Below are 27,293 nucleotides of genomic sequence, written 5' to 3'. Positions count from 1 at the left end.
CCACCATCGCGTTGGGTTTAGGAGTAAGCCACAGATTGCAGAGATAATGGGAAGTTTTAAAGGCCACGTGAGGAAGATGCTACGGCACGCAGAAGCGTCCGCCATCGTGGAGTACGCGTACAATGACAAAGCCATCCTGGAGCAGAGGAACATGCTGACGGAGGAGCTCTACGGGAACACATTTCAGCTTTACAAGGTGACATCCCAGGACATTCTGCGAGCATTTTTACTTTCTCTGTGTGCTGTTCCTGACCTTCTAGTGCCCTGTTCGCAGAAAATAGTTTTGCTTTGGCTGGCCCGTTAAGAGACTGTCTCCTACCCTTTATTCTCTTAGATTATTTTGTCTCTGGTGTGATGAGCAAGTGATCAGACTTTGATTTCTCTTACTCCCAGAGCGCTATCTCTAAATCCCCTTTAAATTAAACTACTACGTTGTTATACTCCCTTCTGAGTGCTCTGTGTAATGCTTCAGGACGTCCGTTTCTGATAGGCTGAGGTAGACCACTCTTAATAGTTAGTAAAGCTTTGTACCCGCCCCCTAACCAGCTCTGGCTGAAGGGCCTCGGGCTCCCCATTGCTACCTTCTGTGTGTCTCCATGGTGTGGACTATCCTTCTCTAGGTTGTATCCAGGGAGGAAAGGGAGTAGAGAGAACCAGTCTTGGATATAGTACAGGGATTGAATCAGAAAAAGGCCAGGAAGGGGACTAGGACAGTTAAAGAGGCGTAAACGCACACATCTGTCTTCAGGGATATGGGTTATTTCCTGGCTTGCTTCCCCTGGTCAGGTTCAGCTCCTGGGCTGAACTGAGTGCTTTATTGCTTTTGTAACTGTCAGAGGAATATCCACCTAATTACAAAGCGCATGGTGGCAAGAATTTGTGAGCTGACTGCGTGATCTTACGATTAGGCATGTGCTAGCCCCTGTCGACTGGTTGAGTTGGGGTTGTTTGGGCTGGCTCTTTAAATACATTGGTGGGTATATAGAGTGAGAATCAGATAATCAAGTTACTCCATGAGTGTATCTACAGCAGGGCCTTCATTATATAAATATGGGAAATTTGAAATTTATATTAAGTTTACTTGAAATAATTATAATTGATTTCCTTTGCTCTGAAGTTGAAGAAACTTGATTAAATTTAGAGGGGTTTGATTTTTCTCGTTGCAGTCAGCAGATCGCCCAACCCTGGACAAAGTATTAGAGGCTCAGCCAGAAAAGCTAGAGCTTATCATGGATGAAATGAAGCAGATTCTAACTCCAATGGCCCAAAAGTAAGAAAGCTGTTTCTGTCTTTTCTTAGCATTTGAAAGAAGAAAATGTTATATAACCCTTGCATAGAAAAGGTAGATAGTTTCCCAAATAGATCGTGTTATTTAAATTGGATCGTAAAGCTTAGATGCTCAGGCGTGTGGCCTTCTTAGCATTTGTACCACAGCGGAGTGGTTAAGACGTGGCCTTTGGGACCCAAGCTGCCCAGGTGTGAGGCCCGGTGCCCCCCTCGCTTACTGTGTGACGTTGGGCAATGGAACCTCTCTCTGCCTCAGTTTCCACATCTGTAAGATTGGGATATAGTAGTAAGTGTTCCGTGGAGGTTTATGAAGATTAAATGGGTTAATGTTTCCAAAACACTGAGAAACAGTGCTTTGCCCATAACGGCAACCTGTGTCTGCTGGCTACTCAGGTACTCCGTGTCAGCCTGACGTTTTGGGTGCCTCGATCATCAGCCTCCACTGTACGTCTGCATTCCACAAGCACCACACCAGGAAGCTTGGATCACTTAGGGGTTGTTGCAGTTGCTGGTGCTGTTTCGTTCTGTTCATGTTTTAATTGTGCTAAAATCATTTTATGAGGCTAAGCATTGTGAAGGGTGCTTGACAGGAAGAAAATAAGCCATAAAAAAAAAATCGGTGCACACACGGATTTCTAATCATGTGTCCATTGTTGAGTAAAAGCATAGATGTCCTTACTGAAGGTGGTAGAGTGTGTTTGGAATGATGACAAATCTTGGCTGACTAGATACTAAAAATTCGTATTCTGGTTTTGATTGTAGAGGCTACTAAAAGATTTTTGTAGTCTGAAAGTTTGTTTTTTTCCTTAATTCTTAGTATATTGCTGAAAGATGTATTCTGTCTTATGACAGGTTACATTTGCTAAGACCATTTCACTTGCTCTGATTATTTTAGGACAACTGAGGCTGCCTCTGTCTCTCTTACTGTATGTAGTGCTAGATCTGACATAGTCTCTTTTCCCTTTTCTCTCTTTTCAGGGAGGCTGTGATTAAGCACTCATTGGTGCACAAAGTATTCTTGGACTTTTTCACCTATGCACCCCCAAAGCTAAGATCAGTAAGTTGTTGCTTTTGGTTTTTAAACCAAACATTAGAGGAAGAGCCATGTTAAAATGTAAAACGCTGCTTTGATGCACCTTGTCTTTTGGAAATTTTAAAGAGTTGTTTCCTTATTTATTTATTTGAGAGAGACAGAGGGAAGGAGGGGCAGAGGGAGGGAACCTTAAACCAGCTCCACGCCCAGCATGGAGCCCAGTGTGGGGCTCGATCTCATGACCCCGAAATCATGACCTGAGCCGAGATCGAGAGTCAGACACTTGGCCGACTGAGCCATCCTGGTGCCCCTGTTGCCTTATTTAGAGAAGATAAGGCACTAAACGTCCTTTGAACAAGCCTACTAATTCCATTTAGGTATTTGCCAGAAGACAGTGGAATTGACCATAGTTTTATCAATCTTACTGGATTTTTATATTTTGATTACAAGCCAGAAACTATCCTCCAGCTGACCATACTGAAAATTAACTCACAAATAGATGTTCGGCATTCAGGTAGTTTGAAATTCACCTGTGCTGATAAAAAAAAAAAAAATCATGTCAACGTTAAAAGGTTAGGGGAGGACACTTATGTAAAACTAAATGGACCATGAAAACTGGACCTTACAGGCTAGCAAGATAAGGAGCAGAGAGTGAAGGTAATTTGTACTGCCCTTCAAGTCAGTGATGGGAATACAAATGAGAATTCATCATTTAGTCCCCTGAACTTGCTTGCCTCATCAAACTGAACTCATTGCCCATTTGTCCTCATTTCAATAGTAAGAGATAACTCATAATAATGACCCTAACTTCTTTTTAACAAATATGCCAGATTAAACATTCATAGGAATTTTGACCCTCTCAAAATTGACATAGAGAAAAGACTTTTCCAAGAGTAGCTGTTCACCTAAGCTTGTGGTCCAGTGAACATAGCAGCTGCTTTTGGGGATTTCTGTCTCTTTTCTGCAGAGCACAGTTTCTGACTGGTCTGGATATATTAAGGCAGGACTACATTTGGAGAAGTGAGAATATGAGCACTTGGATATAGTCAGTGATGGAAAATATTTTTTTAGTGTTGAATGTATTAATAACACAAAAATCATTGGGAACTTAGTGTGAATATACAGTAATGAGACAAATCTTTCCTGGCCCTGGGGGCATTTCACTCCAACTGGGTAGCTTTGAATAGATTTGTAAGTTTAGATATGTAAACTGAGAGCTGTGTTTTTGAGACCCATCCTGGGAAAGGAATAAACAATAGTTAAGGACGAAATCGCTTGTTCCTTACTGATGAAAATAGGTACCCACCTTTCTTTTTTGTGGTCGGAGACTGTGTTTATTTTATTGATTTAATATAAAATTTTAAATCAGGAATGGACTAAAGTGGGGCCCTGCAGCTTTTAGCTGTCAGAACTCATTTACATCTATAGACTAGACCTCCCAGATATAATTAAGAAATTATGTACATTGACAGTGAAGAAGAAAGTTTATAAATAAGCTAAACTACCTTGTAAAAAATTACTGACTGGGTTTTTACTACAGGGGTCATTGAGAAATGAGGACCTAGTCTGACAGACTAATTTCTCTTAGGGAAATGTTATTTAAGTGTTTTTATGGTGAATTATTAAAATGATTTCTAGAAGTAATCCAGTGATGAACTGAAAAAGGGAAACTTTTTCAGCCAAAATTAGTGTTTGGTTCTCTGCTCATTATATGCACGATTCTCTTATGGAAGAAGATTTTATTTATTTTATCTGGTTTTACTGTTAAGAACTCCCTTCTTACCACAGCCACTTCCTAGATTTCTTGTTCTTGAAAAATCTTTTGGAATATACTACACATACATACACTTGTTTGAATAGATATTGGTGAGACTCAGGTATCTTAATAGAAATTGCTACCGCTGCTTGCTGCCCTTGATGGGGAAAAAAACCGTTCAGACCGCAGTTGTTTCCGCAGGCTTGTCTACGAAATGAAAAATGCAGTTGTTTACTGCCTGTACTCTCTGTCCTGCTCTGTGCATCACTGCCCCTCAGTGGACAGGTTTTAAGAAGGCAGGAAGAAAGAATAAGATAAAGCCCGGTGGTATTTGTTCCGCAGGAGACGGTCGAGGCCATCCGCGAAGCCGTGATCTACCTGGCGCACACACACGACGGCGCTAGGGTGGCCATGCACTGCCTGTGGCATGGCACCCCCAAGGTGAGCGGTCCCTTCGGGCCGGGGCGCCTCGCCTCAGACGTGCCCTCGCCTGCCCACGGGCTTTGCCCTGGTGCGTAGGAACAGCGTTACGTGTGCGGAGCTGCGCCTCCTTGGGGCCTCCCCGGAATTGGATTTTCTTAGGGCCTGGGGTTTCTTCGCTGGAGTTTTCGTGAACGTACAAAAAGCTTGAGTTGTCTTTATTTGGGAGGGGACCCGGTCGAGCAAGTAAATGAAATGTTTATGTCAGGCTTACATTTATAGAGGTTTGGGTGCCTGGCGGATTCTTTGATTCCTCATCTACTGATCTTCATGGGGGCGGGAGAGGCAAGGTGCTAATGAGCAGCTACACGTTTGCTCGTGTGGGCGTTCAGTACTTTGAGGGGAAAGGTAAAGATCCATGTTAAACGCAGAAGTTTCACAGAGATGCTCCTCATTTCCTTGGTTGGTATAATGTTGCCTTTAAAAGAGTTGCACTCTGCCCACTTTTTAAATGAATACAAATTTAATTTCCGTTCAGCGAGTATCGAATACTGTCTCTGTTGCACTCTTAGGCATTTCAAGTCAATTCAGACCCTGGAAGAGTTCTCTCCATTCTCACTGTTTTAAAAGAAGGTAGTTTTGCTAGATTTGCTTTTCAGCTAATTTATGGTTCCGTATTTATGTCTCAGTGCATTGTCATGAACAGCTCTAAGGTTGTAATAGTTCTGAAAGGACTTAAAGCATATTGCCATTTCTTTTTTTTGTTCTGGCTCATAACTGTTTTCACTAGTGAAGAGTATGCCAGACTGGTGGGAATTTTAGTATTATATAAAATTTTTGACTCTATAATTATTAAGCTGTCACTAAAAGTTATAACAAAAGTTAGTTTTTCTTTTTAAAGGACAGGAAAGTGATTGTGAAAACAATGAAGACTTACATTGAAAAGGTGGCTAATGTAAGTATAATAAAACCACAATTTGTTATGTTTTTGTTTGATTTGGGCTTTTCTTTTAGGTTTTTTTTTTTTTTTTTTTTAAGATTTTTATTTATTTATTTGACAGAAAGATAGCGAGAGCAGGAACACAAGCAGGGGGAGAGTTAGAGGGAGAAACAGGCTTCCCGCAGAGCAGGGAGCCCGATGCGGGGCTCGATCCCAGGACCCTGGGATCGTGACCTGAGCCAAAGGCAGACCCTTAACGACTGAGCCACCCAGGTGCCCCTCTTTTAGTTAATTTTAATAATAAAATGAAATCATATCTATTATAGAAAACTTGAAAACTGCAGAAAATTGCCAAGAAGAAAATTGTTCATTGTTTTATTACTGTGTCTTTTACTACACATATGCCTGTATTTTAATGATATTAAATTTACACTAAATAAAATTTCTCCTTTTTTCATTTAACATCCTACTGTGACAGTTTTCCATTTCTAATAGGTATTTTTTGAAGTCCTGATATTTACTTCTTCAATGAATTTGTCCAATTATGTTATTAAACATGGAAATTACTGCCTAGAATAAATTTGTAAGTTTTATAGTTCTTTGGGATCCTTTGGAGATGCTGTAACAGCTCTCCAGATGAAATTATAGAGGATATGAAAAGATTTTTCTAAGGAATTAATTGCCTCAAAAAAATAGTATCTCTGTGTATTTAAATACTAAATAGTTTAAGGGCGCCTGGGTGGCTCAGTTGGTTGGGCGACTGCCTTCGGCTCAGGTCATGATCCTGGAGTCCCGGGATCGAGTCCCGCATCGGGCTCCCTGCTCAGCAGGGGGTCTGCTTCTCCCTCTGCCCTCTTCCCTCTCGTGCTCTCTGTCTCTCATTCTCTCTCTCTCAAAAAAAAAAAAAAAAAAAAACTAAATAGTTTTCCAGGAGTGTATGTAGATGTAGTAGTGAACGTTTTTTCATTCTTGAGTTACTTTATATGTTTAAGCTTCTGATTTACTGGGGAACTAAAATTGGTGATAACAACCATTTCCTACGAAAAATCCAATGAGAACTGCTAACATCTGGTGAATACTTGATTTAGTCAGTGCTACTTCAAACACAGATAAGCTGGTGCTTTGTGACCATATACGTACCTGTCATCTTCTGTAGGGCTGGAGACTAGAGAGAGCTGTGTAAGGCCATGTGGAAGGCAGCTCACAGAATCTGTAACAAAATGAAAGAAGAGATTCTCTAGGGAGTTGTTTCCAGAGTATGACAAGATTTTATTATTCATTATTCACCATTAAGTAAATCTTCGGTATAACATTTTGAGTATTTTAAATTAGAAATGAATAAAAATAGAATGTGAATAGAAAATTCTGAAAAGTATTACTAGTAGAAGACATCATTAAATAATAAAATTAGATTGTTCTAATTTTACAGTTTAGTTGTATAAACAGGTTTTTTTTTTTTTTGTCTTTGAGAACCTAATCCCAGCAAGGCATTATGATGGTAATGAGAAATTAACAGTGCAGTGCCTTTTACATCTCAAGTTGTCTCTAAAGAGGGGAGATAAACTAATAATACCCATGGATATGATTTATGGTTATTTAAAAGTGTTTACATTTCCAAATATTGGGGATTCCTGACATACTCTATTTTGTCGATCCTTTTAAATTTTTAAAGACTAATTTTGTGGCACAACATATGGTCTATCGCAGTATCTTGAGAAGAACTTATTTTGTGGAATTGGTGGGTGTGGTACTCTGCAAATGTCAATTAAATCAAGGTAGTTAATAGTGTTCATACCATCAGTGTTTTTACTGATGTATCTTAGGTAGTTCTATCAGTTGCTGAAAAGTGTATTAAAAGCTCCAACTGAAATTGTAGAATTGTCCTTTTCTCACTTAAATTCAGTTCCAGTTCTCCTGTGTTCATCCAGAGATATTTTGTGTTTGGGCATGTTTCTGCGTGTGGAACTTAAAAAAAATCAGAGACCAGTGGTTCTGTACTCTGTGCACATTGTTCTCTACTTCGTTTCCTTCACTCAGTCTGCCTCAGGGGTCAGTTTATTTCAATATACATACATTTTATCTACCTCATTCTTTTTAATGACTGGATAATGTTTTATTATATGAGTTACATAATTCACTTAAACCAGTCCTCCCTACTGTTGGGCACTTGGGTAGTTTCTAGTTTTTTGTTCTTTCAAATAGTACTCAAGAACTCCTTGTGCATTTGTGGAAGCACATCTGTAAGATTAAGCCCTAGAAATGGAATTGTTAGATCAGAAAATACATGCACTTTAAATTTTTATAAATGTTGTCAGTTGCTCTTCAAAGAAGTTGAGCCACTCTACATTCTCACCGACGACAAAGAAGTGTGCCTGCTTTTTCCCAGACGTTTGCCAAATTAGTATATTAGCGGGGTTTTTCACTTTTGCCTAGATGATAGGTGGAAAATGGTATTTCATTGCTTAAATTACTGTCCTTAATTAGTATTATTTCATATGCTTAAAGCCACTTGTCCCTTTTTTTCTGTGAACTGACTCGTCGTGTTCTTTGTCCATTTTTAGTAGAGCGTTGGTCTTTATATGATAAAGATGTTAGACCTTTGTTATTTTTCTCCAGTTTGTTTCTAACTGAAACATTATCACCTGCCATGTTCTTTAGACCTGGCTCTGAATGAGTGTTACCAGAAGTCAGATACCCTTCTCAAAGTAAAAGATTGCTATCATTATCTAGGATACAAAAAGAATATGCCACAAGGTCTGAAAACAGAGCTTTTTTTTCCTTTTGTCATAAAAGTAGAATTTCTTAAACTTCAGAACAATATCAGCACAGAAGTAATTCTGTTATTTCAAGAGATGACCATTGTGAAAGTCACAATGTATATATTTTTTTATTTTTTATTTTTTTTATCTATTTATTTGAGAGAGAGAGAGAATGAGAGAGAGAGCATGAGATGGGGGAGGGTCAGAGGGAGAAGCAGACTCCCCGCCGAGCAGGGATCCCAATGTGGGACTCGATCCTGGGACTTCAGGATCATGACCTGAGCCGAAGGCAGTCGCTTAACCAACTGAGTCACCCAGGCGCCCCCATAATGTATATTTTTTGATCTTGTGCTGCTATACTTTTTAAAAGCGGTTACTTTTACCTTATTCTCATAGTCAGTATCTAAGTATATTCTTCTGGTTTATTATTTCAATATCTCTATTCTGATTATATAGGATTATTTTGAAGAAATTAGTACACAAAAGAAAATGAAAAATCATTTATAATCCTTTAACCCAGAGGTGACTATCACATTACAGTGTTTTTCCTTCCATGATTTTCTTGGTACACATACTATACATATTTTGTACCATATATGTGATTCTGTCTGAGTTTATATGCTTTCTTTTTCATGATTATAAAGTTCTGTATATATACATATATATATATAGTTTTACATTCTTAGGGTTTTTTTTTTTTTCACTTACGCTTGAATTTTTTAGGGTAATTTTCAAGTAGTTATTTATTAACAGGATACCTGTTTTTGAGAGGTGTTATATCCTGGTCAGTTAAAAAAAAATGAGCCTCGGCTGTTTGATATTGAAGAATGTGCTTTTGTTTTTCTCTTGTTTTTTTTTTTTAAATCAACTTAGAATATAATTAACTAGGCCCTGATAAGAGAGGAAGTTCCTTTGAATGGCTTTTATCTGTCTTTGTTTGTGTTCTGGTAGACAGTTGTCAGGTTGGTAACCTTTATAAAGTGCCTCCATGGGGGGAATAAAAGGGAGAAGCAGTGTATTTTTCTAACCTTCCCTGGCTTCCATTTCTTACAGGGCCAGTACTCCCATTTGGTCTTACTGGCGGCATTTGATTGTATTGATGATACTAAGCTTGTGAAGCAGATAATCATATCAGTGAGTAATTCTGATGGTCTTGCATATACATTAAATTGATACATTGTTTGCAACTACGTCAGTTTGATTTTATACCGGTATGTGTAAAGACGTCGAAGTGTGCTTTCTACTGGTATTTTGTTATTTTATTTTATTTTTGGGGGGTCTCAGTTCTGTTTTGGGGCATTTGCTTTTTTCTTGTATAAACCACAATCTTGTAACTTGATACTAATGATTAATATTATTTTAATTTTGCAAAAGACTGGTTACATTAGGATCACATGGCTTTTTGACCACATGATGTGCTAAATGAAAAATGAGCAATATAGTGTTGAGGGGTGATCAGAAATTCATTGCCATCGTAATTCTGCAGTTATTCGGGGACTCACAGGGAGAGGGTGTCCTTTTTCTCCTTGTGCCTTTGGAGAAACTACCTCTGCGCAGTTACCTGGTTTGTCATTGCATCGGTGTTGGTCGGAGCTGGAGAGGAAAAACTGATAAAACTCACTCAGTTGTGATACTCCTTAGAGCTTCTGTGAAAGCTTCTTCAGAGTCCTATTAAAAAGTCTTACTCAAATCAACAGATCAGCTTCCTTTTCTCATTTCAGCAGTTCCTTCTAGTGTGGTACAGTGACCACAGAGTGGTAATAATTAAATGCAGTTCATTTAACCCTAAGTTGGCCCTCAGAAAAACTGTTGTCCTTTGGGTAAAAGCACTTCAGGGTAAAAACTGCCTTCTTCAGTGCTTGCCTCTTTTTCTGACTTCTGAATATGTGATCCTTTCTTCCTTTCCTCTCTTTCTGGTGTGCAAGTGGCGTGGGCTTGGTGATAGAGGTTGCAGGGGTGGGGATAAGCATGGGTGGGGATACTTTGGTAGCAGTGACCAAAGTTAGAAACATTCTTAAAACCATATGATCTGTACAGACCTGGATTATTCATCTAGGCATTATGCAGACCTTTGTTGGATACACACAGATGGGGCCCTTGGGGAGATCTTAGTGGCAAAAGCGACTTTCCCACCATGAGCAGGGAGAAGCCATGTGGATGTTCAGAAAGAGACTTTACCTGTTGGCACGTGGGGGTGCTGTGGCCTCTCTCTGCAGCCTTTCTAGGAGAGCAGAGCTGGTGTAGTGGGAAAACGGGCTGGCGAGGGTTAGGTGCCAGCCATGGGTCCCAGTGTGTGTGAATTTCTCATGCCCTTGCTGTCATGTTCCGACTTTCCCCTTGACTGTTTTAAGATTGCGATGACTTTCTTTGGGATGGGATTGTGGGAAGAAACAAGTTGGCAAGACTTTCATGTCACAGACGGAGTATTTTGGCATGTTCCTTGTGACTTTATTACCCTTTTGACTCCAATCAATAATGGTTGTTTTTCATTCTGGTGACAGAGATGTGAGGCCATAAATTGGCAAAATGAATAAAGTTGTTTCATGAAAATGGAAACAGGCTGGGCTATTGAAAGTTTGCTTTTGTTTAATATTTTCACGACAACTAAAATTTGCATAAGTGTTCCAAATGGATTTCCAGAGAAACCAGACTTCCTTCAGAATTTACCACCATTGTCTGCTAGATTAATTTTTTCCGAACATTCATCCCACTTGAAGTTGCTGTTGAAACCGTTTTAATTCCTTGTGCTTATCGGTTTGATTCCCACAACTACTTGAGCTACATTCCTAATGACTTTCTCATACTTAGGGCAGCTTTCCCTGAGAATGGCCTGACGTGCTGAACTCTTGCTTCTAACTGACAAAACGCTCAACAGGTTCTGTGTATCATTAAACTATATAGCTGGTGATAAAATCCAGAAATGCTAATTGCTGTTGCGTCTTTCCCACCACCACAAAACCTGTTGCAGTATTCAGGGCTTTTTAAGAATACCCAAGAAAGCATAGCATTGCCAATAAGCATTCTGTTCAGGGTAACCAGGCGTCCTGAAATGTCAGGTCGAAATCACAGCCGGGTCAGCGGAGCCGTCATCTTTTCCCACCCACTTGACTTTCCGGAATAAACATGCTTATAAGATTTGATCCATTTACCCCTGGAAGCGTTGGATGATGCAGCTTCTTTGATAGCAGCTTCCCTCTGAAAAGGAGAGAAGTGCACTGACCAGTTGCTGTTTGAAAGGGAATAAGTATTGCTGCGGATTTTAAAATTTATTATCTTTTAAATATACAGGGAAGTACTAAGAATAATACAGCAAACACCCAGCCTCCCACCGTCTGACAAAGAAGTAAAACTTGACAAACACGCTTTAAATTCAAGCCTTCTGTGTGCCTGTCCCTGATTGCCTGTCCACCCCCACCCATACCCACTGTGATGAGTTTTGTTATGTATTGTTTGCATACAGTTCCTCATCCTTTCTCTGAATGTAGATGAAATGGTACTCTTTTGCATGTTTACAAATTCTATGTAAGCGATATCTTGTATGTTTTCTTCTGCAACTTGCTTTTTTCTTTTGGCATTATGTCTGTGAGATTCATCGGGCTTGGCAAGTCTTTTTTTTTTTTTTTTATAAAAGGCCAGGTTGTAATTATTTTAAGCTTTGTGAGCCATTATATGATCTCTGTCGCCTATTCTTGGGTTTTTAGTTTAGTTTTCTTTGTTTATTTTTAGCGACGTTTAAAATATGAAAACCATTCTTACCTCATAGGATGTGTGAAAACAAGCTGCAGGTTGGATTTGACCCATGGGCCGTGGTTTGCCCACCCGATTCTAAACCACCGACTTCCAGTGCCAGATAGTATTCTATGAGTGTACCGTTAATTTACTTTTCCCTCTTTCTGTTGATAGAGACTTAGATTGTTTACAGTTTTTAAAACATTGAAATTTTCATTATTTTTTGCTATTCAAATTTTATTTTTTCTAAGGCATTTACTTAGCCCAATCGATGGGTTGCCAGAGACGCTGCACACATGTTTATGTAGACTCACGTGCCACATTTCCCACCCAGCCGCTACAAAACCTGTTGCATTATGCAGTGCTTTTAAAAATAGCCAAGATGGCTTAGTGTTGCTAAGCATTCGGCTCAGAGTAGCTGGGTTTCCTGAAATGTCAGGTTGAAATCATAGCCTAATAAACACTCTCCTCCTCTCTTTTAAGAACAAGCGCCAGTTCAGTTTCTTATCTGGCCTCCCCATCCTTGCAGCTCCTGTAGTTAGTCTCTGCCATCCGTTCATTTAGCAGTTGATGGTGATGTGCCCCGGGCTCCGGCCAGGTAAACGAGGAGGCGGGCCAGGTGTGGGGGGTGGGCTGTGGGGAAAGGACAGGCCAGAGCTACCTGTCCAGGGTGGTAGCTGCCAGCTTCTGGGAATCTGAGCTCCACAGTGATAGATTCTCCTGGTTTTGTTTTTGTTTACTTTTAATTGTGGTAAAATACACGTAATAAAAAATTTACCATCTTGGGGTGCCTGAGTGGCTCAGTCGGTTAAGCGACTGCCTTCGGCTCAGGTCATGATCCTGGAGTCCCGGGATCGAGTCCCACATCGGGCTCCCTGCTCTGCGGGGAGCCTGCTTCTCCCTCTCCCGCTCCCCCTGCTTGTGTTCCCTCTCTCGCTGTGTCTCTCTCTGTCAAATAAATAAATAAAATCTTTAAAAAAAAAAAAAATTTACCATCTTAACCTTCCCCTCCTTTTTTTGCACACTTTTTTTTATTGAAGTAAGGTTGGCATACACTATTTTATTAGTTTCAGGTGTACAGCATAGTGATTGGACAATTACATACATTACTGTGTGCTCACCACGATAAATGTAGTCACCGTGGGTCACCATACAAGGCTATTACAATATTGCCGACTCGGTTCCCTGTGCTGGACTCTACAGCCCTGTGACTTACTCATTTTGTAACAACAAGTAAACAAACATCAGAAATACACTCATAAATACAGAGAACAGGTTGCCGGGGCGGGGGGGTGGGGGGGTGGAATGGACGACATTGGTGAAGGGGATGGAGAGAGAGAAACTCCCAGCATTTTGAAGTTCAGTAGTATTAAGCGTATGCACAATGTTGTGGAGCCAATCTCCAGAACTTTTTCATCTTGCAAAACTGAAATGACACTCATTAAACTCTATCTTCCATTGTGTGATTACAGTCAAAGAGGTGTACTTCTGGACGGAATCACCATAGGTTTAAAAGAAGCACTTAAGGGGCTGCAGTCCTTGCCTGGCGATCTTCCTTTTATACTTCTCCATTCTTTACCTCTCATTGGTATTATTCTCTTTTTATTACACTTCTCTTGCCTCTTCCAGTAGATTTTGGCTCTTGTAGGTTATGGCCAGCGTGCATCTCTTGCTGGCCCCGCACACAGCACCCCAGGCTCTGTTCTCGGTATCGTGCGCTGCTTTCTGCATGCCCTCCTTCCACCGAAAGTGCAAGACGTGTGCTCTGACCCTGCTTCCAGGGCGCACCCTTTATCGTGGCCCTTACTTTTCCTTTTTAAAAGAGGGTTGGCAAAACAAGAATGCCTATGAGTCTCCTAAGGGTCCAACACAAGTTGGACAGTCAGAACTGGGCAAACATGTCTTCGGAGGGAGGGGTTTTATTCTTCCACCGCACTCTGCTCCGGTCCACACGCCTGCCCTAGAGTGAAGCACACAAAGAAGTTACAACAAATGGGTCTTGGGATTTTCTCTGTGTTAATTCTTGTAAGAGGGATAGCTGAGTCAAAAACCTTTAAAATTGAACCTGCGTTGTTGGGGGTTCTCTCTCTCTCGAGGATGCCAAAATCATGACCCCAGCAGCTTTACTTAATTTCACAGTTAAAGATCCTGTAAATTGAGAGGTGTGTTTTTAATATGGACATAAATTACTTTAAAGCACTTTTCAGTTTGCAGTGTGCATTTTCTCATTTGCTCCTGCTAACGACCCACAAGTGAGGCAGGTGTATCATTTCCTTCTACAGATGAGGGAGTTGATAGGCAGAGAGGTTGGCTGATTTGCCAAAGGCTACACAGCTTGAGCCCAAAGATCGAATCCAGCACACGGTCATCTGTGCCATAGCTACCCCTTACCTATTTCTACATGTTACTGTACTCATTAGTGTTTGGGGGGATCATCTAGAAATTTCTCTCCTCCTTCTCTGTAATCCACGTTAAAGAGAAATGAATTAGCACTCTGTAATGTAGCCATGCTCATACTATTTTATTTTTTCCAAGATGAATGTTTTTGATGGTAGGAAAGCTGGCTGAGAGTGAGATGGGGAGAATTAAATGACATCACATTTTTTTAAGGTGGGGAGGGGCACAGGGAGGGAGGAGAGAGAATCCCGAGCAGGCTCCACACCCAGCGCAAAGCTCCATGGGGAGCCCGACTTGCGGCTGGATCCCACGCCCCTGAGATCATGACCCGGGCCAAAATCAAAACTCAGCTTCACCAGCTGAGCCACCCAGGCGCCCCTCATGATACCACATTTTTAAGTAAAGATTTTTTTAGTTTCATATGATTGTTAGTTTATAAACATTGCACTCTCTTGAAAACCTTAAATTTAGAACATAAGTTTAGATTCTAAATTTCCTAATGACACACTGAAAGGAAGGAGAAGTTCAGTGAAGTTGGGGACTAGTCCTAAGTAGTAGTAGTGCTTGGGTTTTGTGTGTATTTTGGAAGCCCTGGCTTCTTGTGTTGAGGTAAGCCCTTTCTGTCCAAACCGTGTGCCTTGTACTAGCCCTCAAGTGTCACCTCCGTAGAGGAAGTACGTCCAGGAGTACGTTGCTGGCTTCATGTCTCCCCTTTTCCCCTTCACACCAAAGGAAAAAACTTTAATTAGAAATAAATCAGCAGCCATTTGTAGCTCTTTACTGCATACTCCCCTGGGGTTTGGTTTTGTTGGTTTTGTTTTGGTTTTTGATTCTTTGGGTTTTTGTTTTTCAAAAAAGCAATTGCTCTAAAGATATTATACCCCAGAGTGGTTTTCCGAAGGACAGCAAGCGGGCGGGGGCGGGTTAATGATTGTAGGAATTGACCTACGCTGTGTATCAACAGATTAAAGCATCTGTCTTTTATGAGTTGGTTAAACCTTAAATCGGAAAGTCACACTAAAGGTAACCTCTATCTGTGGTACCAAATGCCTCATTATAAAAAATACATATCCTGAGCCCACTTTGGGACATGTTTACCTTGAGATTACAAAAGAGCTCCCTCCCTCATGATAAGGTATGAACATTTTTTTCTGTCTTCCTTTTTTTACTGAAATTTTAAATTCTTTTTTTCCTGGATGGTTGAAGTTCATATTCATTTCGAGATGGTTAGATCTTTAGCACCTATTCTCTACAGACCTTTACGTTGTATGGAGAGATCTTCATATGTGACCTTAAACATCTTCAAAAGTAAGAGTACAACGGGGTTTAAAACCATGGAAACCCGTGGTCTTGGGTCAGCCATGTCCTGCATGAGTGACCTTTACACATCTACTACAAGTCACTTATCTAAACCTCGGGCTTCTTGTTAGTAAGACGGAAGTAACTATACTCCCTCTGTCATGGTGTTGCAAAGAGTATTTAGGATAATGGGTATACTGCTCTTCACGTTGGGTCTGGTTCCTCTAAGTGCCTGATAAGCACAGTATACTTCTGTGCAGACAATGTGGGAAGGTTGGGATTTTAAAAAGAGAACTGTGGTGTGTGGATTCTGGAGTTGCATTGCCAACCTTGGGGCCACAGATTTTGTACTATTGGGATCTCCTCGATGACCAACTTCATTTTAACTTGGCTCCTTGCATTAAATTATTAATCTCATTATAATCAATGGTTACTTAAGAAGATAGCACATCTGAGTATATTATCTCACGGAGAATTCCCTTCCGTGGAGTCAGGGGACCAAGACGAGTGAGAGCCCCGCCACTGACAGGCTGTGTCCTCTGGCAGGTCACTTCTCCCCTTCATGGGTCCCTCATCTGTAAACCTGAAGACTTGCACGGCATTCTCTCTGTGGCCCCAGCCCGTTGTGCTGGATCTGTGCTGCGCAAACACCTGTAGCTGTGAATATCTGTTAGGCTTGTTGCAAGGATTAGGAATGTTACAGGGGAAAACACGATTTTTTTCTGTTGCAGATTCTCTATTAAGAATAATAGAGAATTTTTTTTTTTTAGAATAAAGGAATTTTTAAACCATGACTTTGTCTGAGAACATCAGCACATTTACACAGGAGCTTAGCTGGGGTGGGGATGACATTGCCTTCGTCAGTTCAATTCAGACAACTAGAAAAGGAGATTATTGTTCTTGGGAAGTTGATTGGAGATGTCATAGAGCGTAATTATTTGTAACTGCTCGGTGGACTCTTTCTGCATTGATCCCCGTCCCCCTAGTTTTGTTTTCAATGCAATACTTAAACAGCCTTCGTTTGCCATGAATAAGCAACTAATGTTAAAAGCCTTTATTCACTGGTTCGATGCAACAGAGTTCCTTTATCTCTCTTCACATACATCTCAGTGGGGAAATTCTAATAAGAATGTTCTTCATCTATGCCAATTCTACATGTAAAGCAGCTGCAAATTAACTATATCTGCTCGGTGACCCCAGCAAGCCGTGTCCCTAGTAATAGTGGCCTGAGAACTATTGGTCATAGTGAAAGAAGAGAACTCCTGTAAAGATTTTTTAGGTCCTTGAGCTCGGTCAGTTGTATAAACGGCTTGTTCAGCAATGCTGGTCACAGTCCAGAATCAGTTCTGAGTGTCAGTCTTTGTGCTTTAAGGACCAGATTTCAAAATTAGCTCCACATTTTCTATTACGTGCATAGGAGAAAATAGTTAGGCATGGATCCTTCTGTACCCTGCAGATTTCAAGTGTACATCATTTTAAGCACATAGGTTCATTTTTTGTTTCTTTAATTTTCCAGGAAATTATTAGTTCTTTGCCTAACATAATAAATGACAAATATGGAAGGAAGGTCCTGTTGTATTTACTGAGCCCCAGAGATCCTGCACATACGGTGCGAGAGATCATTGAGGTTCTACAGAAAGGAGATGGCAACGCACACAGGTAAGAAGAGTCGAGTCACCGGAGCCCTTTGTTCCCCTGCTCTGCTTGCTTCTTAGTTTCGAGTAGCTGATGTTTCCAGAAATCTGCTCATGCACGCATACCCTCTATCGTGCTTCTTCTCTGCTTAAACCTCAGAAGGTGAACCCCATTTTTAAGCCTGTAATTTTGACAGATTCTTAAAGTTCTTATCTGGAAAAGAAATAAAAGTATCATGCCAAAAGAATGCCTCTGAGTGCCTGGCACATAGTAGATGCTCAGTGTATGTGGTTTGGCTTGGTTTTGCTATTTATTTGTTTAGTTTAAACTATAGCAATTTTTTTGAGGTTTGTTGTTTTGTTTTTTTAACTCAGGTATAGTTAACATACAGTGTTATATTAGCTTCAGGTGTACAATGTAGTGATTGAACAGTTCTGTACATTACTCCGTGCTCATCATGTTAAGTGTGCTTTTTAAATCCACTTCACCTATTTTACCCATACCCCCCCACCTCCCCTCTGGTAACACTTCGTTTGTTCTCTAGAGTTGAGAGTCTGGTTTTCGGTTTGTCTCTTTTTTTTCTTTTTTCATTTGGTTTCTTAAATTCTACATGCGAACGAAATCATATGGTATTTATCTTTCTCTGACGGACTTATTTCATCAAGCATTCTACCCTGTAGAGCCATCCATGTTGTTGCAGATGGCAAGCTCTCAATCTTTTTTTTTTTTTCATGGCTGAATGATATTCCATTATATACATACTACCTCTTCTTTATCCGTTCATCAATCCGTGGACACTTGTGTGTTGCTTTCATAATTTGGCTGTCGTAAATAATGCTGCACTAAACATAAGGGTGCATGTATCTTTTCAAATTGGTGTTTTCATATTCTTTGGGTAAATACCTAGTAATGGGATTACTGGGTCATAAGATATTTCTATTTGTAGTTTTTTGAAGAATGTCCGTACCGTTTCCCCACAGTGGCTGCCCCAGTTTGCATTCCAACCACCAGTGCACGAGAGTTCCTTTTTCTCTATATCCTCGCCAAAACTTGTTTCTTGTGTCGTTGATCTTGAAGATATGAGGTAGTATCTCGTTGTGATTTTGATTTGCTCTTTCCTGATGATGAGTGATATTGAGCACCTTTTCATTTGTCTGTTGGCCATCTGGATGGCTTCTTTGGAGAAATGTCTATTCCTATCTTCTGTCCATTTTTATTGTTTTTCTGGTGTTGAGTTGTGTAAGTTCTTTATATGTTTTGGATACTAACCCATTATCAGATTTGTCACTTGCAAATATCTTCTCTCACTCTGTAGATTGTCTTTTAGTTTTGTTGATTGTTTCCTTTGCTGTGCAGAAGCTTTTTTAGTTTTAGTTTATTTTAGCTTTCCTTTCTCTTGCCTCAGGAGGCATATCTAGAAAAAAGTTGCTACGGCCGATGTCAGAGAAATTACTGCCTATGTTCTCTTCTTGGATTTTTGTGATTTCGGGTCTTACATTTAGGTCCTTAATCTATTTTGAGTTTATTTTTGTGTATGGTGTAAGAAAGTGGTCCAGCTTCGTTCTTTTGCATGTAGCTGTCCTGTTTTCCCAACACCTTTGTTGAAGAGACTGTTCTTTTCCCATTGCATATTCTTGCCTCACAATCCTGTGTTGAAGATTAATTGACCCTGTAATTGTGGGTTTATTTCTGGGCTCTCTGTTCTTTTCCATCGATCTGTGTGTCTGTTTTTGTGTCAGTTTCTTACTGTTTTGATTACTCCAGCTTTGTAGTGTATCTTGAAATCTGGGATTGCGATACCTCCAGTTGTATTCTTTTTCAAGATTGCTTTGGCTATTCAAGGTCTTTTGTAGTTCCATACAAATTTTAGGATTATTTGTTCAAGTTATGGGAAAAATGCTGTTGGTATTTTGATAGGGATTGCATTACATCTGTAGATTGCTTTGGGTAGTATGGACATTTTAACAATATTTGTTCTTCCAGTTCATGAGCACAGAATATCTTTCCATTTGTTTGTGTCACCTTCAATTTCTTTCATCAGTGTTTTATAATTTTCAGAGTATAGGTCTTTCATCTCCTTGTTTAAGTTTATTCCTGTGTATTTTCTTCTTGTTGGTGCAATTGTAAATGGAATTGTTCTCTTAATTTTCCTATTGCTTCATTATTAGTGTATAGAAATGCAACAGATTTCTGTATATTAATTTTGTATCCTGTAACCTTACTGAATTCATTTATCAGGTCTAGTAGTTTTTTGGTGGAGTCTTTAAGGTTTACTCGATACAGCATCATGTCATCTGCAAATAGTGAAAGTGCAGTGGCTAGCGCTTCTAGTACTCTGTCGAATAAAAGTAGTGAGAGTGGACATCCTTGTCTTATTCCTGATCTTAGGGGAAAGCTCTCAGTTTTTCATCATTGAAGATGATGTTAGCCGTGGGTTTTTAATATACGGGCTTTATTATGTTGAGGTATGTTCCCTCTAAACCTACTTTGTTGAGGGTTTCTATCATGAATGGATGTTGTACTTTGTCAGATGCTTTTTCTGCATTTATTGAATTGATCATATGGTTTTTATCCTTTCTCTTGTTTTTGTGATGTATCATGTTGATTGATTTGTGAATATTGAACCACCCTTGCATCCCAAGAATAAATCCCACTAGATTGTGGAGGATGATTTTTTTTTTTTAATGTATTAATGGATTTGGTTTGCTAATATGTGGTTGAGGATTTTTGCATCTGTGTTTATCAGAGATATTGGCCTGTGATTCTCTTTCTTTTTTGTAGTTGACTTTATCTGGTTTGGTATCAGGGTAATGCTGGCCTTACAGAATGAATTTAGAAGCTTTCCTTCTATTTTTTGGAATAGTTTGAAAAGAATAGGTATTAACTCTTCATTAAACGTTTGGTAGAAATTCACCAATGAAGCCATCTGGTCCTGGACTTTTGTGTGTTGGAAATTTTTTGATTACTCTTTCAGTTTCATTGCTGGTAGTCAGCCTGTTCAAATTTTCTGTTTCTTCCGGATTTAGTTTTGGGAGGTTATATGTTTCTAGGAATTTATCCATTTCTTATAGGTTGTCCAGTTTGTGGGCATTTAATTTTTCATAAGATCCTCTTGTAATCCTCTGTATTCTGTGGTGTGGGTTGTTATTTCTCCTCTCTAATTTCCAATTTTGATTATTTGAGCCCTCTCTTTTTTTGATGAGTCTGGCTAACGGTTTATTAATTTGTTCATCTTTTCAATGAATCAGTTCCTGGTTTCATTGATCTGTTTTTTTGTTCTTTTGTTTTTTTTTTAGTTTCTATTTTGTTTATTTCTGTTCAGATTTTAGTATTTCCTTCCTTCTACTGGTTTGGGGTTTCTTTGTTCTTTTTTCTAGCTCTCTTAGGTGTAAGGTTAGATTGTCTTTTTGAGATGTTTCTTGCTTCTTGAAGCAGGCCAGCATTGCTGTATATTTACCTCTTAGCACCACTTTTGCTACATCCCAAAGATTGGGGATTGTTGTGTCTTCATTTTCATTTGTCTCCTAGCATTTTTTGATTTCTTCTTTGACCTCTTGGTTGACCCATTCATTGTTTAGTATCATGTTATTTAATCTCCATGTATTTGTGTTCTTTCCAGATTTTTTCTTGTGGTTGATTCTAGTTTCATAGAATTGTGGTCAGAAAAGAGAGTATGACATGATTCTTTTTGAATTTGTTGAGACTTGTTTTGTGGCCTAATATGTGATCTATTCTGGAGAATATTCCATATGAACTTGAAAAGAATGTGTATTCTACTGTTTTAGGGTGGAATGTTCTGAATATATCTGCTAAATCCCTCTGGTGCAATGTGTCACTCGTAGCCACTGTTTCCTTGTGGATTTTCTGTTCAGATGATTTGTCCATTGATGTAAGTGGGGTGTTAAGGTCCCCTACTATTATTGTATTACTATCGATTACTTCCTTTATGTCTCTTATTAACCGCTTTATGTATTTGGGTGCTCCCACGTTGGGTGCATAGATATTTACAATTGTCATGTCTTCTTGTTGGATTGTCCCCTTAATAAATATTTAGTATCCTCATTTGTCTCTTGTTGCAGTCTTTGTTTTAAAGTCTGTTTTGTCGGATATAAGTATTTCTACCCCAGCTCTCTTTTTACTTCCACTTCCATGATAAATGTTTTTCCGTCCCTTCACTTGCATTGTGCATGTCTTTAAGTCTGAAATGAGTCTTGTAGGCCATGTTTAGATGGGTCTTTTTTTATACATCTGTCAACCTATGTCTTTTGATTGGAGTGTTTAGTCCATTTACATTCAAAGTACGTTTTGATGGATATGTACTTATTGCCTTTTGTTACTTGTTTTATGGTTTTTGTAGTTCTCGGTTCCTTCTCTTGCTCTTTTCTTTCACAGCTTGTTAGCTTTGTTTAGTGATATACTTGGATTCCTTTTTCTTTATTCTGTTCATATCTGTTACTGGTTTTTGAATTGTGGTTATCATTAGGTTTATATATGACATCTTATGCATATAGCAGTCTGTGTTAAGTTGATGGTCACTTAGTTGGAACCCATTCTAAAAGCCCTAAATTTGGTAGTTTTCCCCTCCCCCCTCTCATTTTAGGTATATGGTGTTATACTTTACATCCTTTTATTTTGTGACTCCCTTGACTGACATTTATAGATTTACTTAATTTTACTGCTTTTATGCTTCCTACTTTTCTTAATTCTGCTTATGGTCTTTCCTTTCCACTTAGAGTCCACTTTAACATTTCTTGTAGGCCTGGTTTAGTGGTGCTGAATTTCTTTAACTTCTCTTTGTCTGGGAAACTCTTTATCTCTCCTTCTATCCTGAATGATAACCTTGTTGAGTAGAACATTCTTGGTTGCAGCTTTTTTTCTTTGAGCACTTTGAATATATCATGCCACTCTCTTCTGGCCTGTAAAGTTTCTGCTGAAAAATCCACTGATAGCCTTAGGGATTTCCCTTATATATAAATGTTTTCTTTTCTCTTGCTGCTTTTAAAATTCTCTCTTTATCACTACTTTTTATCATTTGAATTATTACTTATCTTGGTGTGGACCTCCTTGGTTTGATTTTGTTAGGGGCTATCTGTACCTCCTGGATTTGGGTATCTTCTTTCTTTCCTAGATTTGGGAAATTTTAAGCTGTTATTTCTTCAAGTAAGTCTTCTGCCCCTTTTCTCTCTCTTCTTTTTCAGGGATCCCTATAATGTAGATATTATTACCCTTGATGTTGTCACCGAGTTCCCTTAAATCTATTTTCATTTTTTATTGTTGTTTTTTCTCCTATTTCTCTCCTATTGCTTTCCATCATTCTGTCCTCCAGGTCACTGATCTGTTCTGCTTCCTGTAGTCTACTACTTATTCCATCTATTTTTTTTTTTTAATTTCAGTTACTATATTCTTCATGTCTGATTGTCTTTTTATTTTCTATCTTTTTGTTGAGGGTCTCACTGAGATCCTCCACTCTTTTCTCAAGTCCAGTGAGTATCTTTCTGACCATTACTATAAATTCTCTATCAGGCATATTAATTATCTTTGTTTCATTTATGTCTCTTGCTGATTTGGGTCCTGTTCTTTCATTTGAGACATATTCCTCTGTCTCCTCATTTTGTCTAACTCTCTGTGTCTGTTTCTGTGTGTTAAGAAAGTCAGCTATGTCTCCTGCTCTTGAAGGTAGTGTCCTTATGAAGAAGAGGTCCTGTAGTGTCCTGCAGTGCCGTGTCCCCTGTTCACCAGAACCTGGCACTCAGGGGTGTCTAGTATGTGTGTTGTGTGCACCCTACTGTTGTGGCTGAGCCCCTTTTTCCTTCATTCCAATTATGTGCAGTGGCTCTCTTTCCCTGTTGTGGGCAGGGACTGTGTTGTTAGTGGGCCGGCGGGAGGGGGGGGTGCCTTGGACTTGATTTGTCAGCCCAGAAGTTTGCCAGAGATGCAGTGGCACCAAACTGCAGTGTTGTCCCCTGAGAAGCTTTCGTTGGTGGGCGGGGCCTGCAGTCAGACCAGATATCTGCCCCTAGACACTGCTGGAGCTGCACTGGACTGGTGTGTGTGTGGTTAACATTCGCTCTCCCCGGGGCAGGAGTTGCTTTGGAGTGGTGCTGGCCCCTGTCAGTCTGCAGAGCTGCTTTGGATGGTCTCTGGCCGGGGGTGTATTGGAGGGAGGTCTGCAAGAGAAGGCCGTGTGGAGCATGTGGTGTTAGCAAGGTCTGCAGTGGTCTTCCGTGGGAGGGGCCCTGGAGCAGAGGCCTAGCTGGAGGCGGTGTGTCTGCAGAAGTGCTCAGGGCTGGGGCACGCTGTTAGCAAATCACGTGGAGAGTGTTGTCCAGGCACTGGTTCCCGCAGGTGTCCATGTATCTTGGCTGGGGGACAGGGAAGGGGAATGACCCACTCTTCTTTGTTCCTGGAGAAGTCTCCCAAGGGTCCCGGCTCCTCCGCCCCTCCACCCCAGGCTGTGAGATTAGTAAGCAGACTTCCCTCCCGTGTGTCCCAGATGCTTTTCAGCCTGCTGGCTTCTATGCTGTGTCTCCACAGGCGGCTTGTTGTGCTGTCTCCTTGAGGTGGGGACTCCCATTTCCTCTCACCCTCCCACTTCTCCCAAGCCAAGCACGCTCCTTCTTTAAAGCTCCAGGTGTTAAGCCCCACTGATTGTAAGAACTCATGCTGAATTTCAAAGCCAGATGTTGTGGGGATTTGTCTTCCCCATACAGGCACCCCGTGCATGGGATGCCTGACATGAGGGCCTGTTTCCTGCCGTTTTCCATGCGCACTGCACCCCTCCCTCCTATAGACAGTCCTGGAGGTCTTCACCCTTCCTATCCTCTCTGTTATGGCCTCTTCTCCACATTGAGCTACGGAGAGTCCGTTCTGCCAATCCTGTGGTCGTTCTCTGGGTTATTTACATTGATGTGGGTGTTACCTAGTTGTATCCGTGGGAGGAGGTGAGCCTAGGGTCCTCCCACTCCACCATCCTCACCGGAAATCGGTTTCACTTTTAAGCTACTGGTATCACATAATGAAGTATTCTAGAGAGTAGAGTCCATAGAGTGGTCTAATCCTGTCTTATAATTTGTTGTTGCTGTTGTTTGGGTTTTTGATGGGTTTGGGCTGGCTTGGTATTACATAAGTGCTTGCTCTGTGCCAGGCACTGTTCAGATGCTGGGGACACGAAGATGAAAGAGAGGTATCCCACCCTTAAATTGCTTATTACCTGCATACACACTAGAGACAGACAATTACGATAAGTTTGACACGGACTGTTTCAAGCCCTTAGAGGTTTTTGTGGTGATAAGATCGTTGTATTTCCTTTGCTGTTCATCTTCCCTTAACGCCTCATTCCCCGTGTTCCGACAGTAAGAAGGACGCAGCGATCCGCCGGCGAGAGCTCTTGGAGGCCATCTCTCCCGCTTTGTTAAGCTACCTGCAAGGACATGCCCGGGCCCTGGTGCTGGATAGGTCTGCGTGTGTGTTGGTGCCCGACATCCTGGGAGCCGCCGTCGGAGACGTTCAGCCTGCCATGAGCGCCATTGCTGGCTTGGCAGCGGCCGCACTCCAGCCGGGTGGCAGGGACGGAGAGGTAACGTGCTACCGCCGGGCAGGGGGAAGCGCTTGTCCCTGAGAACATTGCCGTAAAGAGAATTTGAGTGCTCATTGCCTCAACTCACCCCATGCTGACAGCACGTCTGATCACTGTGAATTCAAGATAGTGCCGTGGCAGCACCGTCTTCTCAGAATCTCCCCGCGACTTCGTATGACTTACAGAGGAGGGGAGGCAGAATCTCCTTAATGCGGCTCTCTGTTGTCCACGGCTGGCCCCACATGCTTTTCCAGCGTATTTCTGGGCTCTTGATTCCGTCCTGAGTTTGCTGTGGATTTTGGCACCTCTCTGCATTTGCACACGTCCCCTCCCTCAGCCCAGATGCTGTCTGTGTCTCCGTTTTGCTGTGCTGTCTCTGTAGAAGGCCCACCCATCCCGCAAGGTCCCCGGAGTCCTTCTCGCGGAAGTCTTCCCAGTTCCCTCTCATTAAGGAAGTCTGCTCCTTCTCATAGCTCCTGCCTTGTTATTTGGCCCCTGATAGTTCCGCCTTACACCTGAAGTTCACGGATTCACGTACCTGATTTGTGCAGGGCAGTGGTCGGCACCGTCCCTCCCCCCCCGCAAGCTTACTGTTTTGTTGAGCACAGTATTTAAATGAACATGTACACAAATAGTTACGTAAGTTAGGATCGAGATGAGCGCTGTGAGGGAAACTGCGGGTTCTGTGGGACTGTATGAGAACGGGAGCCAGCCTGTCCGCAGGAAGGCTTCCCTGAGGCAGTGAAAGCTACGCCGAAACCAGAGGGTTGTAGCTCAGTAAAGAAAGGCAGAAAGAAGACTGTAGGTGGAGGGAAGAGCACGTGCGGCCGTCTGAAGGAAGAAGGGGCCCGGCACGGTTGAGAACAGAAGGCTCAGGGTAGGAGATCAGCTGGCAGAGGGAAGAGAGGAGGCAGAAGGCAGACCGGGCAGGGCCTTTGTCCTGCACTAGGTCGTAAGCTTGGCGAGCCTGCTGTGTCCCGATGTGGCCCATGCGCCTCAGAGAAGCCCTGCACCTGCCCTCGTAGAGCAGAGCAGATTACCAAGTTGGGAAGATGTATGCATGAGTTTTCTCCCTAGGAGATTGAGCGTTGTCCCCCATGCTCCATAAGGAGAGATCCTAGATACGTGGGAGCAGCTGCTACCTAAACATCATTCAGCCCCAGCTTTCCGTGTTTCTCTGCTGTACCGCTTTGTCCCACAGGTTTATTTGGGCCTCAGAACGCTACTGCAGCCTGAACGGTGGTTAGCGTGACCTTGAGATGGGCGCTCTGCTGCTGCCTTTCAGCTGGGCGCTCCTGAAGCCGAGCTCGGTGCTTCTGAGTGGTTCCCTTGAACATCCGTCTGAGCGCCAGTCTGGGGATTAGACGAGATCGCTGGGCCCTTTGGGTATTGGTGGTCATTCTCCCTAAAGACCTCCTCGGCATTGTGGCACTTTCCACACAGCCGTGTCCTCACCTGTGCGAGGTAGAGAACAGATGGCAGGCCAGGGCGTGGCTGAAGACAGCTTTGTATGTTTTCCTTCCAGCTTCACGTTGCAGAGCATCCCGCAGGACATCTAGTTCTGAAGTGGTTAATAGAACAAGATGAGAAGATGAAGGAAACTGGAAGAGAAGGTAGGCTATAAGACTTGAACTTCTCCCGTGTCGTCTGTGGAATTTCCTAATCCCCGGCAGCCCTGAACTTGATGCCCGCCATTTACGTTCAGATGAAATTTGTTGAGTGTTTCGAAATGGTGTCTCTGGACAAGAAATGATTTAGTGCTTGCAGATAAGCTTTAGTAAATACTGGAAATTTATGTCCTGGAGTCCTTTAATTTCCTTTCTCTTCCCCACCCTCCCTCACTGCCTCTCCTCCCTTGCTACCTCAGACTTCTGAGCTGGAGCGACCAGGGCCCTAAAATGCCATTCCGTTCCATGGGGGGGTGATAGCTGGGGCGGAAGGACATTTGTGAGTGTCACTACCCCAGTTGAAAAGCAGGATATCTATCTCTAGTTTGGAGGAAGGGATACGCAAAAGAAAATTGTCCTCATCAGAATTTTGAACTGAGGCCTGTTTGGCATTGAAATACATGTGACCACAGAGCAAGCCAGCCCTTGGCCTTTGTGGTCTTTCACAGCCCTCCTGGCTGCTCTGTAGAAGCTCAGCTTTCAAGAGAAGGACAGTATCTTTTAATCGAATTGAAAAGTTGCATACCATTCCTTTCTCGGCCCCGTCTTTGAGCAGACCTCCTGTAACTAAATTCAAGCTCCATCCAGCATTTTAGCCACTAAGGAGATCTCCCCCCACTGAGTTCGAGCAGTTTGTGCTTTCTGTCATCGTGTCTGAAAAAGGGGACAGATCGTGAATTTATGTCTTGAGGCAAGTTGCAGTTCTAATGGCTAGTCAGGCAATCGATACAGTGGAGCTATTGCTTCTCACTCTGCCTTTAAGAATAGAGACTCGGGGCTGTTTTTCATCGCAAA

At 41.5% G+C, this 27,293-nt stretch overlaps 1 protein-coding gene across 1 annotated transcript in view; it reads left to right on the top strand.

Annotated features, from left to right (window-relative positions):
- PUM3 (pumilio RNA binding family member 3) overlaps positions 1–27,293 on the top strand; it is a 47,373-nt gene that overhangs the window by 14,421 nt on the left and 5,659 nt on the right. Inside the window, exons 8-16 of the mRNA XM_035029135.1 lie at positions 22–196; positions 1,167–1,270; positions 2,266–2,344; positions 4,419–4,517; positions 5,398–5,451; positions 9,249–9,329; positions 17,137–17,279; positions 24,609–24,831; positions 26,357–26,444. Of these exons, the coding sequence (XP_034885026.1) occupies positions 22–196; positions 1,167–1,270; positions 2,266–2,344; positions 4,419–4,517; positions 5,398–5,451; positions 9,249–9,329; positions 17,137–17,279; positions 24,609–24,831; positions 26,357–26,444 (1,046 nt within the window). The remainder of the gene's footprint in view (positions 1–21; positions 197–1,166; positions 1,271–2,265; positions 2,345–4,418; positions 4,518–5,397; positions 5,452–9,248; positions 9,330–17,136; positions 17,280–24,608; positions 24,832–26,356; positions 26,445–27,293) is intronic.

Source organism: Mirounga leonina, unplaced genomic scaffold (genome assembly GCF_011800145.1).
Source record: "Mirounga leonina isolate KUSES-001 unplaced genomic scaffold, KU_Mleo_1.0 Mir_224, whole genome shotgun sequence".
NCBI classification, from domain to species: domain Eukaryota; kingdom Metazoa; phylum Chordata; class Mammalia; order Carnivora; family Phocidae; genus Mirounga; species Mirounga leonina.
Note: the sequence above shows the minus strand (reverse complement) of the source record. Positions and strands in the feature narration are given on the sequence as shown.